At 32.0% G+C, this 18,542-nt stretch overlaps 1 protein-coding gene across 7 annotated transcripts in view; it reads right to left on the bottom strand.

Moving 5' to 3' along the window:
• The window catches only part of Ahi1 (Abelson helper integration site 1), a 102,621-nt gene that overhangs the window by 62,130 nt on the left and 21,949 nt on the right, over window positions 1-18,542 (bottom strand). For all 7 annotated transcript variants that reach the window (XM_078019080.1, XM_078019079.1, XM_078019081.1 and 4 more), the window contains 5 exons: window positions 14,234-14,453; window positions 12,979-13,171; window positions 9,926-10,021; window positions 6,181-6,366; window positions 4,896-5,048 (listed from right to left, as the gene is read on the bottom strand). In XM_078019080.1, coding sequence (XP_077875206.1) covers window positions 4,896-5,048; window positions 6,181-6,366; window positions 9,926-10,021; window positions 12,979-13,171; window positions 14,234-14,453 — 848 coding nt within the window. The remainder of the gene's footprint in view (window positions 1-4,895; window positions 5,049-6,180; window positions 6,367-9,925; window positions 10,022-12,978; window positions 13,172-14,233; window positions 14,454-18,542) is intronic.

The raw sequence follows: 18,542 nt of genomic DNA, 5'->3' as shown, positions 1-18,542 counted from the left end.
TTTCTTAATAAAAAGGGAAAAGCAAGTAGGTAGAATAATGAAAAACCATAGTAAATTACTTACTAACCAGAGAATTGGTTCTCCATAAAATTAAGTGAAATTGTTCTTCATGTCTAACTAGTTTTTAATTCATACAAAATATGAATATAAACATTTCAATATCTGATACTCTAAAGCTGTCACTACCACATTGCTTTTATACAAGCACAGAAAAGAACATATGTCACCTTATTTTGTAACAGCAACTAATAAGTCACTTTTGCTAATGTGACAAATTTGTTTTTAAAACTACATATGACCTAGTTTAAGCCCAGAGTATACAAATATTCGTTTTTCTTTTTCTCTCTTAAAATAACCATCCTCTGTGACTGTTTCTAAAATATACCATAATTCCCTGCCCACCTATTTGTGGTTTGCTTTCTGAGGTTTTCGGTTAGTAACAGCAACTGGGGTCTGAAAATAATAAATGGAAAATTCCAGAAATAAATAATTCATAAGTTTTAAATTTGGTACTATTCTAAGTAGTGTGATGAAATAGCATCGTCCTGCTCCACCCCATCTAGAACATGAATCACCTCTTCATCCTGCATATCTATGTGACATAGATATCAACAGATGTAAGTATAGATACCAATATGCTACCTATCACTTAATAGCCTTCTTAGTTATCAGATCAACTATCATATCTCAGTGCTTATCTTCAAGTACCCCTTATTTTAATCAATAATGGCTCCAAAGAACCCAAGTACTGGCAATTCAAATATGCCAAAGAGAAGCCTTGAAATAATTCCTTTAAATGAAGAGGTGAAGGTTCTAGATTTATTATAGAAAAGAAATCATACTGAGGATGCCAAGATCTATAATAAGTTTTTATCTGTGAAATTATAAAGAAAAAAAATTGTGGTAATTTTGTGTCATACCTCAAACTGCATGTTATAGCTCCAGTGAGTAATAAGTGCTTAGTTAAAATGGAAAAGGCACTAAATTTGGAAGACATGAAGACATGAACAGAAAAGGTGTACCAACTGACAGCAACATCAGAAAACATTGAGCCTAAACAAAAATTTAGCGAAGGATCCCCTGAAATGAGTGACACCAAGCCATTTATTGCAAGGAAGGGAGTTTATAGATTCTCATTTGTAAATTAAACTTTAAAACAGTTATGTATAAATAGAGAAACAGATAACCTATGGAGGGTTTAGTACTATCTCTGGTCTTAAAATGTATTTATTGGATACTCAGAGTAATTAATCATACCCTATTGGTCTCTCATTCATTAATTTCATTAAAATTTCTTCATAATTTATATGGTTTCATTCCCTATTCCAATTTTCTGGGTATTAATATCTACTATAGAAAACTCTAATTATTTTTTCCCCCAATATCTCTCTCTTAACCTTTAGTGGGTCTTACTTTTGTATTTCTTGTCATATAAAAAACTGAATTAAACATATACTGAGCCCTTAGTTGTGTACTGTGAATATTGTACCCTATTATAAATGCTTTTGAAAAACACCATAAGCAATCTCTGCTATTAGCTAAGAGTATCTATTATTAGCTAACTATAGCTAATAAGGATATTCAGAGAGTTAAGTCTAGCTTAATGGACTCAGTCAAAGACTATTAGGCTTGTTCTCTAGATGGGAGAGCAATCTCAAATTCCTAGTACAAACAAATCTCAAAAGATTTGTTTGTACTAGGAATTTGCTACTAGGAATGTATTTGCTACTAGGAATGTGGAATAATAATGTATCAGACAACAGACAAACTCTTGATAGGAAGAAGGGGTAAGAGGAGAAGGGAGGGGGCAGGGGGTTAGCAATGATGGTGGGATGTGATAGACATCACTATCCAAAGTACATGTATGAAGACATGAATTGGTGTGAACATACTTTTATATACAGAGATGAAAAATTGTGCTCTATATGTGTAATAAGAATTATAATGTATTCCACTGTCATGTGTTTAAAAAATAAAATCAATAAAAATAATGTATCAGACATCATGGAAGACAAAAAAAAAAAACAATCTGAAGGAGATGTTTGGAGGTTTTACTTACAACCACTTGCTGCTGCTTTTAGAGAAAGTGTAACTGAGGAAAACCATACCTAATCATCCAGCTAAAATCACTGAAGCTACTATCATGTTATTTGTATTTCCAGGGTTTGACATTGTATCCCATTCTATAAAAATTAAATAACAACAACAAAGATCCTCAACAGTTTTGCTGTTGTTCCCTACCTTAATTTCCTGCAGTCACTAAATCAGGCAGGGACTTATTTTCTACATTTTATATCCATGTCTTGCTTTAAATTTTTGTCATAACTAACCCAAGGTTAGCCCCTCATAACCTCACACATCAATGTCCAAATACCATTCAACAGATTTAATTCGAATGTATCCTGCTTTAGGACTTTCACATGACATTGTCAACATTTATTATCTGAAATATGATTAAGTTTCTCTTCTTCCCAGAACCTTCCATTGTTTCTCACATCCTACACAATCAAGTATCAGGCAAGACACTTTATCTCTTATGCAAACTCTGCTTTCCAGTCAGCAAAGTGTTGCAAGAGTCTAATAAATGCAAAGAAGCCCTTTTCACTTATTTGCAACTCTGTTTCCACATGAAATATCCTTCCCTACTCAATCCTTCTTCACTACGTCTAAATCATCCATACTAGTATCTCGAATCCCTCTTGTGAATGAATATTCTTTCTCCATTCTAGTTCACCTTCTTCATATTTCAAGTCTCAACTTTATCTAGCTTCAGGATTACTTCAGTCTTAAAATTGTTTTTGAAGATCCCCCCAAAGCTTTTGTTTATGTAGACATATCCATGGAAATTTTTCATTAGAATTTAAAATGGAGAAATTTTAAAAATATTTAATTCACTTCAAAAATAATACTAACAAATCCATTAAATGTTAACAAAAGAACACTTATGAAAAATAACTACATGAAGTGAAAGTGTGTGTACAGATTTGAAAATCTCCATAACATCTGGCTTAATAAATGCTAGGTTTTCATAACTACTTCTGCATTCACCCTCTTGCCATTTGGCCTCTGGAAAACTGCAGCATGTATTTGAAACAGAATGAAAATAAAAAGGACTACTAATGCCTTGGAATCATTATGAAGAGACTCACTTTGAGGATTACCTTGAAAGGGCCTCAGGATTCCTGAAGGTCCCTGAACACACTTTGAAAACAACTGATGTATAAATTACATTTATGTTTATTTTTCCTCAAGACTTTCACATGAAAGTGAACATCACTAATTTCTCCTTTCCTTAAGGGCATAATCTAGTGTCATTCTCTCTATATTAGAGGTTGAGTATCCTTATTTGAAATAGTTGGAATGAGAAATATTTCAAATTTTGGAGATATTTTGGCTTTTGGAATATTTACCTGGACATTTGTGGCTGAGCATCCCTAAACTGAAAATCTGAAATCTCAAATTCTCTAGAATTCAAAACTTTTTGAGAGTTTTGTATTTTCACATTAGAGATGTTCTACCTGCATTGCTTGAAGTATCCCAACCCCAATAAAGATATTTTAAAATGCATCTATAAAACTGGTCGCAAAAGAAAGTTAAATGTGTTACAACACACAGCAAATGAAGAGACCTAGAAAAACAACCATTCCTATTTCTACATTAGAGATTTGAATAAAATTTAGATTTTGGATAACTTCTGTCCATGGCTCAAATGTATAAAATGAACTACTCCATCCTTTGTAGAAATAAGTAAGATATTTATAAAGCTGTACTACCAATGTTTTTGCCACTACAAAAAATACTAACCAAGTTAGAATAACTTAGGAAAAAGTTTAAATGTTGCTCAACTTGTTGTAGAAGGATATGCATATGTATGCTATCTCCTTCAAAATGTGGTTCAGGAAAACCGGAGGCTGTAAAAAATTCATGAATTCATAAAGATTAGGAGATATGTATCTTACATATCAAAAATCTGTTTTGACTCTGTTATGGGCTAAATAGTGTCCATGTCCCAATTCATGTTAAAGTAGCAGTAGAGATAAGAGTATTTAAAAAAAATATGATTAAGTAAGAAGAAGTCATTAGGGTAGGGTAGTAATCAAACAGACTTGTGTTCCAGTAGGAAAAGACACCTGATATAACCATACACAAAGAAAGGAAGATGAGAAGAAGCAATAAGAGGGTAGTCATCTGCAAGCTAAGGAGATGTCACAGAGGATATCAGCCTTGCTGGCACCTTAATCAACATTCATATATTGAAACCCTAATCTCCAATGGGATGGTTTTTAAAGATGGGGCCTTTGAGAGCTTATTAGATCATTAATGTGGAGTTCTCATAAATAGGATCACTGCACTTAAAGGAAGAAACATGTGGTACATAATCTCTCTCTCTCTCTCTCTACCATGTGAGAATATAGCAAGGAGGACATTTGTAAGCCAGGAGGATTTTCATCAAATTAGGAAATCAAATTAGCTAACAACAATTTGGCACTTATTTCTAGAACAGTAAGAAATAAAGGTCTGTGTGCAATCTCAGGTACTTGGGAGGCTAAGGCAGTAGGATCACAAGTTCGAGGCCAGGCTTGGCAACTTAATAAATAAAAAGAACTGAAGATGCAATTTAGTGGTAAAGTATCCCTGGGTTCAATCCCTGTTCCACAAAATAAATAAATAAATAAATAAACAAACGAATGAATGAATGAATAAACATCTGCTTCACCTGTGGTATTTTGCTATAGCAGCCATAGCAAACTAATTTAACTTCTATGGTACCCAAATGAAAAATCTACTATACATATAATAGGAATTCTATTATTTGTCAAATGGATTAATTAAAAGTCTAAGATTAAGGTAATAAGTAAATATCTAAATCAATCCAGTATTATTAAACACTTCACCTGCCCAGGAAGTCGTTTCCATTTTACTACTTCCTTTGAATCTTCTAATCCAGGTTCTGTGTCGACTGAACTTGATTCACGGTGGCGTTCACAATACACTGGTTTACCTTTTTCCTCCTGAAGTGCCATCATAGAGCGGTAAGATGGTTTTATCTAGACATGTATAGAAAATAGAAAATTTATATCACATTCATGTTTCCTAGCAAAAAAATATGTATATTATATATATATATATATATTCACATTTATACATATATATTGCTTTTAAAATATGGAGACAAATATCAAAATGTTTTATAAAAGGCAATCCATAAAAAAATTGTTTTTATTTTTTCATTATTTCAAGTAAAAGTTCTATAATCAAAAAGTTTTAAAAGTTTGAATGAAAAAAGTTGATTCTAATGGTTGCATGAAATGGTTCTAATAACCTTGTCCTTTCATTTTCATTTCCTCATTAATACCTATCTGATATTTTACCATGGCTATGATATACTATGATATCTATATCTTATTTTTTTTTTAAATGACAAAACTAATATTATAAAAACCCTTATTTAAAAATTAAAAAACCCTTATTTCTTAGTGATTTAACTCCATTCAAACCAATTGACCATGTGGTCAAAGTATATAAAATCAGCTACAGAAAGTACAACTGACCTGAAAGATTATTTTATTAAAAATAAAATTTTGGGGCCTGGGGTTTTGGTTCAGTGGTAGAGCACCTGCCTTGCATGTGTGTGGTCCTAGGTTCGATCCTCAGCACCACATATAAATAAATAAAATAAAGGTATTGTGTCCATCTACAACTAAAAATATTAAAAATAAACAAATAAATAAATAAAGTTTTATTTGGACACATCACATCCATTTATTTATTGATTGATTCCATATCTATATTGCTACATTTACACTACAAATTCGGGTAATTTTGAGAGAGATTATATGGTCTATAAACTCTAAATTATTTACTATCAGGCCCTTTATAAGAAATATATTTCTCATAATTTTAAAATCATCCTTTCATTTTAACTAAAAAAACAACAAATTTTAACATTTTTTCTAACACTGAAATCTACATTAAAAACTTAAAATTCATTTAAGTATCTCTCTGAGTATTAACCATTATTAACCATAAGCTTAATATATATCATCTCTTCAGGAATTTTCCTATTATAAAACTCCATTAAAAATTTTGAGACCTATCTTTTTAAAACTGGAAAACATATTATATCATCATTTAATTTCAACAATAGAAGGTATATATTTGTATGTGCTATTAACTTACACAGTCTGGAACTTTCAATCCTCGAACAGTTACATACAATGTTGAAGGATAACGTTTTCTTGGACATTTGGACCACCATTCAAAAACCTCAACAACATTTAATTGAGATCGAGGTTTAGTAGGTGGGTAGTATAGTTGCAAGCGAAGTTTTGAATTGATATTTGCATTTCCATTGGCTCCCAGTAGCTTAAAAGAATTCATATAAAATATTACTTTCACAGAAAATAAATAATACAATAAAGCAATAATATGTAGTCAGAAACTCTTTTATAAATGATCAATGTGGCATGCTGAAATTTCTTGGATTTATAAAGCAAAGGAAAGAACATTGACATAGTTGGTTAAGTACAGATTTAGATTATTTTTGAATAAAGGTAAACCAAATGACAGGTAAAATATTTTTTCAATAGCCCCCTTTTTATCTGTACAACCATTTCAGAATACAAAGCATTTACATTACTGAACCAGATCCCACTTTGCACAAAGGAGTGATCAATACATATTAAAATACATATTAAAGAGAAACAATTTCCCATTTATTCCTTATTACTATTTTTAATGGTTAAATTATTATGTTTTTAAAAAAGTCAACATCAAGATACTTAAACTAATTCAAACAAATCATTATATTTTCCCAATATTTTAGTTCATCTTCTTAAAATGGTCTATTTAAAGAAACCTACTAAACAAAATGAATTAAGTAGATTCTTATTAGAAAAATTCAAAAATCTCACCAACTCTTTCAATAGAACACAACTCTAAATAGGAAATCAATTATTTCTTTGCAATGCTAAGGCTTAAAACCAGGGCTTCACACATGCTAGGCAAGTGCTCTACCATGAACTATATCCCAAGCCTTAGGAAACATCTTTTTAATCTTTGTGTCCTGTGCAAATTAGGAGTAGAGTGATAGTTGTGAGAATTTACATTAGCTTGGGCACAGTATGAAGGTGACTTAAACCAAAAGAAGAGTAGTCAGTTACTCTCCTTATATCAAAGAAGACATTTGGCATTTGTTTTTTAGGGATTGGCTGGCTTCACTTAGCATAATCTGCTCTAATGCCATCCATTTCCCTCCAAATTCTATGATTTTGTCATTTTTTTAATGCAGAGTAATACTCCATTGTGTATAAATGCCACATTTTTTTTTTTATCCATTCATCTATTGGAGGGCATCTAGGTTGGTTCCACAGTCTTGCTATTGTGAATTGTGCTGCTATGAACATGGATGTAGCAGTGTCCCTGTAGCATGCTCTTTTTAGGTCTTTAGGGAATAGACCGAGAAGGGGAATAGCTGGGTCAAATGGTGGTTCCATTCCCAGCTTTCCAAGAAATCTCCATACTGCTTTCCAAATTGGCTGCACCAATTTGCAGTCCCACCAACAATGAACAAGTGTACCCTTTTCCCCACATCCTCGCCAGCACTTGTTGTTGTTTGACTTCCTAATGGCTGCCAATCTTACTGGAGTGAGATGGTATCTTAGGGTGGTTTTGATTTGCATTTCTCTGACTGCTAGCGATGTTGAGCATTTTTTCATGTACTTGTTGATTGATTGTATGTCCTCCTCTGAGAAGTGTCTGTTCAGGTCCTTGGCCCATTTGTTGATTGGGTTATTTGTTATCTTATTGTCTAATTTTTTGTGTTCTTTGTATACTCTGGATATTAGTGCTCTATCTGAAGTGTGAGGAGTAAAAATTTGTTCCCAGGATGTAGGCTCCCTATTTACCTCTCTCATTGTTTCTTTTGCTGAGAAAAAACTTTTTAGTTTGAGTAAGTCCCATTTGTAGATTCTAGTTATTAACTCTTGTGCTATGGGTGTCCTATTGCGGAATTTGGAGCCCGACCCCACAGTATGTAGATCGTAGCCAACTTTTTCTTCTATCAGACGCCGTGTCTCTGATTTGATCTCAAGCTCCTTGATCCATTTTGAGTTAACTTTTGTGCATGGTGAGAGAAAGGGACGAAGAGCATGAGAAGAAGATTAACATTAAACAGGGATGAGAGGTGGGAGGGAAAGCGAGAGAGAAGGGAAATTTCATGGAAATGGAAGGAGACCCTCAGGGTAATACAAAATTACATACAAGAGGAAGTGAGGGGAAAGGGAAAAATAATACAAGGGGGAGAAATGAATTAAAGTAGAGGGGGTAGAGAGAGAAGAGGAGAGGGGAGGGGAGGGGAGGGGGGATAGTAAAGGATAGGAAAGGCAGCAGAATACAACAGACACTAGTATGGCAATATGTAAATCAAGGATTGTGTAACTGATGTGATTCTGCAATCTGTATATGGGGTAAAAATGGGAGTTCATAACCCACTTGAATCAAAGTGTGAAATATGATATGTCAAGAACTATGTAATGTTTTGAACAACCAACAATAATTAAAAAAAAAAGAAGAGTAGTCAGTGAGTGCAGAAGACATATTTAATAACATTTACTGACTGATAACTTGAAACATTAAAAGAGTCAAGAAAGACTCCAAGGGAGTACTGTCCAACAGAACTTTCTATGATGGTGGAAGTGCTGTACACCTGTGCTTTCTAGAACAGAACCCGCTAGTCACATGGGGCTACAAAACACAAGGGGCTGTAGAACCAAATTCATAGTTATATTTAATTTTAATTAATCTAAACTTATCTAGTAACAAGTGGCTTACAGCTACCAAAATGGACAGTGTAACTGGGAGACTGGGAAGATGGCAGTACTGAAAAAAGAAGAGAGAAAATGGGTAAGAGATTAGTTAGGATGTTTGTTCACTCTGGGGGAGTCTGAGATATCTATTGGTCATTTGAATTAAAATGTCCAGTAAGTAACGGCATTTACAAATCTGAAGGGACAGATAAGGAAAGTGGGTCCAAGAGAAGTGAATTTAAGATGAAATCAAAAGTAGGACATCAGACTACTGCAAGAATTTCCATTGTGGATCTTCAAGGATATACAATTGCTCCCATTCTACTCCATTCTTCACATTGATCAAAGTAATCTTTCCAAAACATGGTTCAGATTGTTTTATCCTTTTGTTTAAATCCTGTAATGACTTCCTATTACTTTTTAAAAATTTTATCATGGCTTGAAAGTCCAATGTAATCAAGACCCTGTTGACCTCAGTAACCTCTTTATGCACCATTCTTTCAGTCTCTACTCTCCAATCTTAGCAGCCTTTTTTTTTTTGTTGTTGTTATCTGAATAGATCTTGCTACTTATAATAACTGGATTTTTGCATACACTGTATCCCTTTCCTAGAACTCTCCACTCCACGCTCCCACCTAGGTAGTGCTTCCTTAGGAAAGTTTTCCTGATCCCACAGGACCCTTGCTTCATAATCCAACCCATAACTCTTCACAGTATTTACAAAAATTAATAATTATCTATTTAGTTATTTTATGCTTGTTTTTCTTATTAGAATATGAGGTCAACAAATTTGTCTTCTTTAAGTCTACTGACTAAAACAGTGGCCAGCACATAGAAATGGCTTACTGAATATCTGTTGAATTGAATAAAATTGGCAGGGTCATATATATCTTACTTGGTGCTGCATCCCCAGGACCAAAAAGTGGAAGTGGTACAGGATAGGCAATCAGTAAATATTTAAGACTCTTAACGAGTGTCTCCAAGTTTGTGTTAACATCACTTTCATGATGCAATCTTCTTTTAAGTTCTAACTCCTTATATGAGACTAAACTGTCTAGGGAAAAGCAACCAAATCTGGAGATTATTTTAAATGTGTTTAAAATGAATGAAAAACATACCTTAAGAAATGCCCAGGCAATTTTCCGAAAGCCACATTCTTGGTTTTGAACCTCAGAGTTATTCTTAATTTCATCCATGCTTAAAAAATCAACAATCTGCAAGTAAATTCCAAAAATTACTTCATAGAATACTAGACTATCTAAAATTTAATATTTTCTAATAAAATATTGTTAAAAATTAAAAAAAATTTTAGTTGTTGATGGACCTTTGTTTTATTTATTTGTGTATGATGCTAAGAATTGAACCCAGTTGCCTCACCCATGCTAGGCAAGTGCTCTACCACTGAGTCACAACCCCAGCCTAATATATTGTTAAAAAAAAAATTTTTAAAGAGGGAGGGAGGGGGGGAGGGAGGGAGGAAGGGAGGGAGAGAGGGAGGGAGAGAGAGAGAGAGAGAGAGAGAGAGAGAGAGAGAGAGAGAGAGAGAGAAAATTTATTTTAATATTTATTTTTTAGTTTTCAGCGGACATGACATCTTTGTTTGTATGTGGTGCTGAGGATCGAACCCGGGCCGCACGCATGCCAGGCTACTGCTTGAGCCACATCCCCAGCCCCATATTGTTAAAATTTTTTTAAAAATCATTCGAATATTTTAAAATGTGTTCTTTATATAGAGTAAAATCATTTTTATCTCATTTCATTCACCTTTGAGTTAACTCCACTATTGAGGGTTCATTTTTTGGCTACTTTATCTCTTATCTCTTATTAGTAAATCTTTTATTAAGATTTATTTTAAACCTAAAGCAAAGAGTTAATTACCTCAAATATTATGGCTATGCGAACTACACTGCCCTGATCATCATACATTGTATGCATTTATGGGAATGCCACAATGTAACCCATAAATATGTATAATTATAACGTGTCACCTAAATGTAAAAGATATATTTTAAATAATTACTTAAGTGCAGTCTAGGCACAAATACACCAGGCATAAAATTCTTAAGCTTTATCATTTAATATGTATCAGAGCAGACTTCAAAGGATTCATTATTTTAAAAACTCAGGACATTTTTTCTGAATCCTTGCTTGGATCACTTTCCTGAAGTTGGGGGCTTTCTCTTTGGATACATGTTGTAACAGGCTTCTCAAGAGATTTCTTTCATACCTTCATCTTATCCATATATTAAATCTCAGGGATTTGCTATCAAACTGCCACAGAGATTGTATTCTAGGTACTTGTTAGAGGCTATTGCTTTGCATTCATGGTTATCAAAAGATCAGTTGAGATTTAAAACTTTATAGAAGACTGCTTAAACATCAATATGGATTTCATCCATCCCTCTTCTTTAGATTCTTAAATCTTTTTTCAGATATAATACATGTCCAGTGAAAAAGCACTGACAATATAGAAAAATACAGAAGCAAAGTAAAACAATTTGTAATCCAGACCTACAAATAACTACCATTAGCATTTGGCTTATACAAATGTAAACCTTTTTGTGTGCATTTCTAAATATATGTAAGCATGTGACTACAAATACCACACTCTTTTGCAAACTATTTCATATAGCATGTGTTGGCTATATCTCCATGTCATTACAACCTATGAATATCATCATGTTAATGGCTGCCTAATGACTAGTTAATGACTAGTCTACCTAAAATTCTGTATTATAAAACAAAATAAATGTAATAAAAGCCATAATTTATTTAATCAAATCTTTTACTGATTAAAATTAGGTTCCTTAATGTCTCTCAAGTTTTTGCCATAAACAGAGATGAAATAAATATTTGCATATACATCTTTGTATACATGTTACTTTCCTTTTAGGATAAATATCTTGGAGTAGAATAACAGTTTTAAAGACTTCTGATAAACATTATAAAATTTTCCTCAATAAACTCTTCAAAAATTGAAATCAGCAGGCAGGAAACACACTGTGGTAAAACTTAAGTAACCAAAATTGATAATCCAATAATCTATCATTCTTATACCTCTTAATAATTAAGTGATTATAAAATGACATATAATAAATCACAATGACTAGTTTCTTTCTTTCTTTCTTTTTCTTCTTCTTTTTTTTAAAGGAGTGGGATTTATTTAAGTGTGAAGTATAGAAACAGGACTCTTGCAGGGGCTAAAGAGGATCCCGCTACGGGTTACCCCCAAATCACAAGTTTCTAGAACAAAGAAAAAAATTCCTTGAGATACAAATTACATTTCTTTTTAAAAAATTAGAAACTTTATATACATCACACATAACATAATCATAGATGAAATGATAGAATATTTGTATTATAAACAAACATAAATAATCTGAAAGTCAAGGATCATAAAAATAAGCCACTCTACAAAATGAAACATCAGCTCCAGTCATGCCAGGCACCTTGTTCCCATACTAAAATTTTCCAGTTTGGTTAAACTGGAAAGGAGGCTTTCTCTGTTTCACTTTGCTAGCAGGGAGAGAACATAAAATAGAGAAATTAAATGTGGTATTCAAGGTTGAAATTATCATCAAATATAAATTACCTAACTTAAAAATTGGAGTAACTTAAAGGAAATCACTCTACGCCAAACCTTGATATCCTTTTCAGTGGGGAAAAAAAAAGGAAAAACTTATAATTACAAATCCGCTCAAAGACTATCTATTTTATAAATCTTTCTCTGACTACTCTGACCCTTCACTTCACATCTAATAAGTTCTTCATCATTTTTGGTTATATATGACATTGTATTAGTTAACTGATCTATGTATGTTTCTTTCTTTTTTTTTTTTTTATCCAGGTGGCACACATATTCTTATGGAGTCTGATACTCAGTTAAATAAGCTTATACTATGTAAATGGAGGACTGCACTCATACAGATAAGATTTATCACTTTAATTAACAGTCATGAGGCTGCTATAAGGATTAAATGATGTCACAGCATAGGTCACATGGCTAACTTCTTACACTGAAAACTATCACTGTTTTATCTGTACCTTCACAGCATACTGCACACTACTTTGTTGAATTACTGAACTACTTACCACTTACATTTAACAACTTATGTTTGCACAATTAAATATTAACTAAAATTTAGTTTGAATTGTTTAATCCAATTCATACCTCAAAGAACAAGATGACTTTAGGACTCTCATCAAACTCTCGAAGCAAAGAGGGAAAATTTTCATTAAATATAATTTGTTCTTCCCATTCTGGAAGTCTTGATTTTAACTGTTTAAAATCATAAGGCTGAGTCATAATAGGAAGAATATAATCCACATTCTCTTTTTCATAGTAAGATGACACGGGTCGTTCACTGTTCAAAGAAAGACATTTCTGTCAACAAAATTCATAATTTTTAGATGAGATAAAATTATGACACACAACCAGAAATAATAAATCATAATACAAAAGGAAAAATTATTTTCATAGTCCATCTAGAGAATTATAAATTCATAAAACTTGAAAGTAAAATAGTGCCTTCTATCATTTTGCATTTATATACCATCAGTTTTCACAGAATTATAGGAACATAAAGTGAGACATAATTATACCTTCACTATATAGTGAAAATAAAGCAATTCCTTCAGAATTTTAAACAAATTTATGATAAGATTGCACAATAAGTTAATATAAAAAAGGGACAGGGCCAGGAGTGGTGATGCATGCCTATAATCCCAGTGGCTCAGGAGGCTGATGATTTCAAAGCCAGCCTCAGAAAAAGCAAGGTGCTAAGCAACTCAGTAAGACTTTGTCTCTAAATAAAATACAAAATAGAGCTGGGGATGTGGCTCAGTGGTTTAGTGCCCCTAGGTTCAATCCTGGGTACACAAAAAAAAAAAAAAAAAAAAAAAAGCACAACTTTTGGAGCTATCACATTTTCTTTACAACTGCATAAGTGAGAGCCCTTTTTTTTTTGACAATTTTCATGTTTTCCGCCACTGCCATATTTCTGAACAACTAATTTTTTGAACGTTAGTAGCATCATCTATTGTATTTACCTTGTTCTTTTACTTGGCCCTCAAGTATGTATTGCCAATAGCAAATTCAAGATTCATTTACCTCACTGAAGGCAAATGATAGGCAACATATTAATTAAAAAAAAACTGAGTTACACAACTAGAACATTTACACGCAATATAAGATGATTTTCAAAGTTTTGTGGCATTAATTAGCTTGAGAGAACCTCTTTTACTTGAAATGAACAAATGTTCTCGTTCTTTTACGAAAACATATTGATCAGTTAGATGGTAGATGAACACTTAGAACTAGTCGACTACTCTTACACAAATTCATAACTCTATTTCCATTGACAATACCAACTTCTACTGCATATAGTTTCAATGTCAAGGATTAGCAGCATTATTAAAAATATTACCTATTGTCTTTCTTGACATATTGACCAGTATTCTCATCAACCACATGAATTTTTACCATTGGGTGAGAAATCATAAAATCTGATTTAAGTCGATCAGTTCGGTGAATGTAAACTCCCAAGACAAGGTCATCATCAAGCAAGCATTTGGGATAAACTGGACTATCACGGCTTGTTATTTCATGAACACCATCACCATCAATGTCTTCATTATCATCTGAAACTACATGTATAGAAGAAAATCAATGTTATAATTAACTAGCCTCATATTTGAATTTACATATGATTTAAACCTTATGATCTATGATTATTTTACATGGTTAACAAAGGAACTTCAAGGGAAAAGAAGTAAAGGCCAGAACGCAGCAGAGCACACATAGAGTAAAATATATTTACTAATGCATTATATTATAGCAGGGTGAGTAATGTTTTTTCCCAACAAGCACCAATAACAAAAAATGAGTCGAAACATAATTTTATCTATTTTCTTTGTGTAATATATTTCATTCAAATAATTTATAACTGGAACTTCTGTTTTTGGGTAGAATGTAGTAGGATGCAGCAAGTCAGTTCTTCAGGAAAAAAAAAAAACACAAACAATTGCAAAAATCTTATTTTAAAGACCTTAGAAAACTACAGTAACAGTATACTAGATGGACTAAAATTCCAGAGAGAGAGAGAAAGTGGGTGTGTTTGTGGGGGGGCAAAGACTGAGTCAGAGGTAAACAGACAGAATGGCAGCTGCTTTTGTCTCTGGAATATTTGCTGACTCAGGGTGTGGGCTGAGAATCAAGATTTGGTCCAAGCAGAAAGAAGTTCACCAGCAAAGTTTTCAGTGGTTTCCTGTGAATAAAGCGATAAAACTGGAAAACGGAGAAGCCTTAAGCACATGGCCAATTTGCCTCACAAATTGAATTCTGGGAGGGTGGAGAGGTAGTGAAATCTTCTGGTGGCTAGGTGGTGCTAGCAGAACATATCACACTAGGGGAAAAGGTCTGAAACAAAACAGGCAGGCAAAGAGGAAAGCCTAGGTTTGGTCAATTTTCAATGGATGATAGAAACCCATAATAAAAAGATAACTAAAAAATCAATTGCTGCTCAAAATTGAACAACAGACTTCTAAATAATATATAACCAAATAAATTAAAATAAAAATATAAAAATTTTGTTTGGTTGAATGATAATAAAGATGCAGAATGTCAAAAAATTTTAGGGACACAGCTTAAGGCAATACTTAGGTAGAAATTTAAAGTCTTACATGCCTATGAAAGATAGACTAAAATCTTTCTTATAAAATTCATCTTATAAAGCTAGAAGTAAACAGCAAATCAAACCCAAAGAGAGTACAAAGAAGGAAATTATACAAATAGAAGAAAAAATAGTATACAAATGTACAATAAAAAAAAAAATCAAAGCTACAGGCTGAGTCTTTGAAGACTCAGACCAAAAATCCTTGAATGGATCAAAAATTGAGAAAAAAAAAAAAATTGAGAAAAAACAAACGACAATATTATGAATAAAAAAAATGGTACAACCTTCTTGATGCTATACATATTCAAAACTTGAAAATTTGAATTAAGTGGACATATTCCTTAAAAAATATATCCTAACAAAGTTGCCAGAAGAAATAGAAAATGTGAAGACTCTGATATGTAGTAAAGAAACTAAATCTAATTAAAATTCTTCCTATAAAGAAAATCTTAGTCTAAAATATTTTATCAATAAATTCTTCTAAATATTTAGAAGACATTTTATCAGTAAATTCTTCTAAATATTTAGATATTTTCTCCAAAAACTGAAAAAGATGAAGCATTTTCCAATTCTTCTAAGACAACCAAAACTTTTATGTCTAAATTCAGGGCATTTTAAGAAAGGAAAAGTACAACCAATCTCACGGACCACAGATATAAAAATACAAAGTAATGGCCAAATCAAAAAAGAGATTTGGAGGGGAAAAAAAAGAAAATCCATCACAACCAAGTAAGTACCTTCAACCCTCCCAGGAACACAAAGATGGCTTAATATTTAAATAACATTTAACCACACTAACACAAAAAAAGGTGAAATTTATATGATCATGTTGATAAGATGATCACATATGTACCTGACAAAATTCAAAATCAATTCATGATAAAGAAAAATAAAAGCCTTCGCAAAGCAGAAGTAACTTCCTTAATCTGATAAAGGGTACAGACAATTCACAGCAAACATCATACTCAATGGTGAAAGAGTTTTCTGTTAAGGCTGGTAAAAAAAAAAAAAGAATACTTGTTTTTGCCACTTCTGTTTAAGACTATAATAGAAGTCTTAGCCAATGTATTGAGAAGAAGAAAAAAAAAAGAATAAGATACAATAACTGAAAAAGCAACAATAAAACTACCATTACTAACATATTAATGATCATACATGTAAAAAATTCAAAATAATCTAAGAATAAACTATTAGAAGTAATAAATAAATTTAGCAAGATTACTGGGTACTATGTTTAAAATTTAAGTACATATGAAATAAGAAACAATTTTTTAAAAAAATGCCTTTTACAGTATTATTAAGTAATATCACATACTAGGAATAAATCTACAGAAAGACTGCCAAAATTTATAATATTATCAAGATAAATTTTATAAGAAACAAATACATGGAAATGCATGCCAAATTCATAGATTTCAAGATAAATATATCTAAAAATGCCAGGTCTACTCAGAGAGTTGGTATATTGTGTATCTTTTAGATTTATCCAGTTTAGATCAAAACTGAGCTTGGTTGGCAAGACTAAGGTGGATAGGGGGAGGGAAACTGAGACATCACTTGTAAAATTCACATGGAAATGCAAAGAGTAAAGAATAACACAGATAATACTGAAGAAGAAAAAAAATCTATAGTACACTACTAAACATCATGACCTATTATAAAGTTATAGTAATTAAGGTATTTTTTATACAAACTGTCTATGTAACTGAGTAGAGACTATAAAAACAGATCCACATTTAACATAGTCTTGTTATTTATCATAAAATTGACACTGCACGATAAAGAGAAAAAGATAGTCTTCAGTAAATAATTACTAAGTCAATTATATACTCATGTGGAAAAAAAAGTCTTGATCTAGTAGTTAAATTAAAAAACAAGTGTTTAAAATGTCTTGATCTAATAGTTACATTTAAAAACACTTGTATTAAATTAAATTTTAAAAACACTTGTTTTTAACTACTAGAATCAGAAAATATCAATGGTATCCTCAAATGACTAAAAACCATGAATTCTAAAATTGTCTATTTTCGCCACCAAAAAATCATACACAAAATCAATTCCAGATGAATTATAATCCTAAGCATGAAAAGTCAAACAGTAAAACTTTTAGCAAAACATTTTCAGGACTTAGGGAAGATTTCTTAAACAAATCACAGATAGCTCTTAACCATCAAAGAAAAAAATTAGGGAAACTGGATAATATAAAAATTTATTTTTCAAAATTACCAATAAGAAATAATAAAGCCTAGAGTGGGAACATATTTGCAACTATTTGTGTATATTTATATCTGAGAAAAGATTCATATCTAGGTATATAAAATAGTGTCACAGATCAATCAGAAGACAACAATTATTTTGTTTTAAAATGCATAGAAGACTTGAACAAATTTATAAATGTGAAATCCAAGTAGTTAATAAACATGAAAAGAATCAACATTACTAGTTTTAATTGGGATCAGGCTAAGGTCAAGGTTAATTGGGATATATATTATTATATATCCCTAAGAATGATTAAAAATTCAGAGGTCTAACCAGGTAGACACCATGTACACGTTGGTGAATATGTGGAGCAACTAGAACTCTCAAACACTGCTAGTGTCTATTGGTAAACCAAGCAGGGAAAATAGAAAGTAATGATTAGAGCAAAAATATACATAAACTATGACACAGCAACTCCAAGACTGTGCTCAACAAAAATGTATATATATGCTCACAACAGATGTGAACAGAATGTTCCTTTCAGCTTTACCTAAAACCAAAAACAACTCAAATAACCATCAATAGGTTAGGTAAGTTAACTGTGGTATATTTACACAGTGGAAATCTATACTGTACAAAATCAAGAACTGAGAATGTATAAAGTCAACTGTCTTTACTGCTGGTATAAATTTCAAAAATAACACTGAGTTAAGAAGTCAGGCACAAAAAGCACCTTTATAATTTTTATTTATATCAATGTGCAAAAATGATCTGTTAGCAAACAGGGTAGTGGTTATCTCTGCAGAGCAATAAAGGGAAAGGGGGCCTGAGGAGGGTGTCTGAGGACTAATAATGTTCTGTT

The sequence above is a fragment of the Ictidomys tridecemlineatus genome, chromosome 8 (genome assembly GCF_052094955.1).
Source record: "Ictidomys tridecemlineatus isolate mIctTri1 chromosome 8, mIctTri1.hap1, whole genome shotgun sequence".
Lineage (NCBI taxonomy): Eukaryota > Metazoa > Chordata > Mammalia > Rodentia > Sciuridae > Ictidomys > Ictidomys tridecemlineatus.
This window is presented reverse-complemented; position numbering and strand designations above follow the sequence as displayed.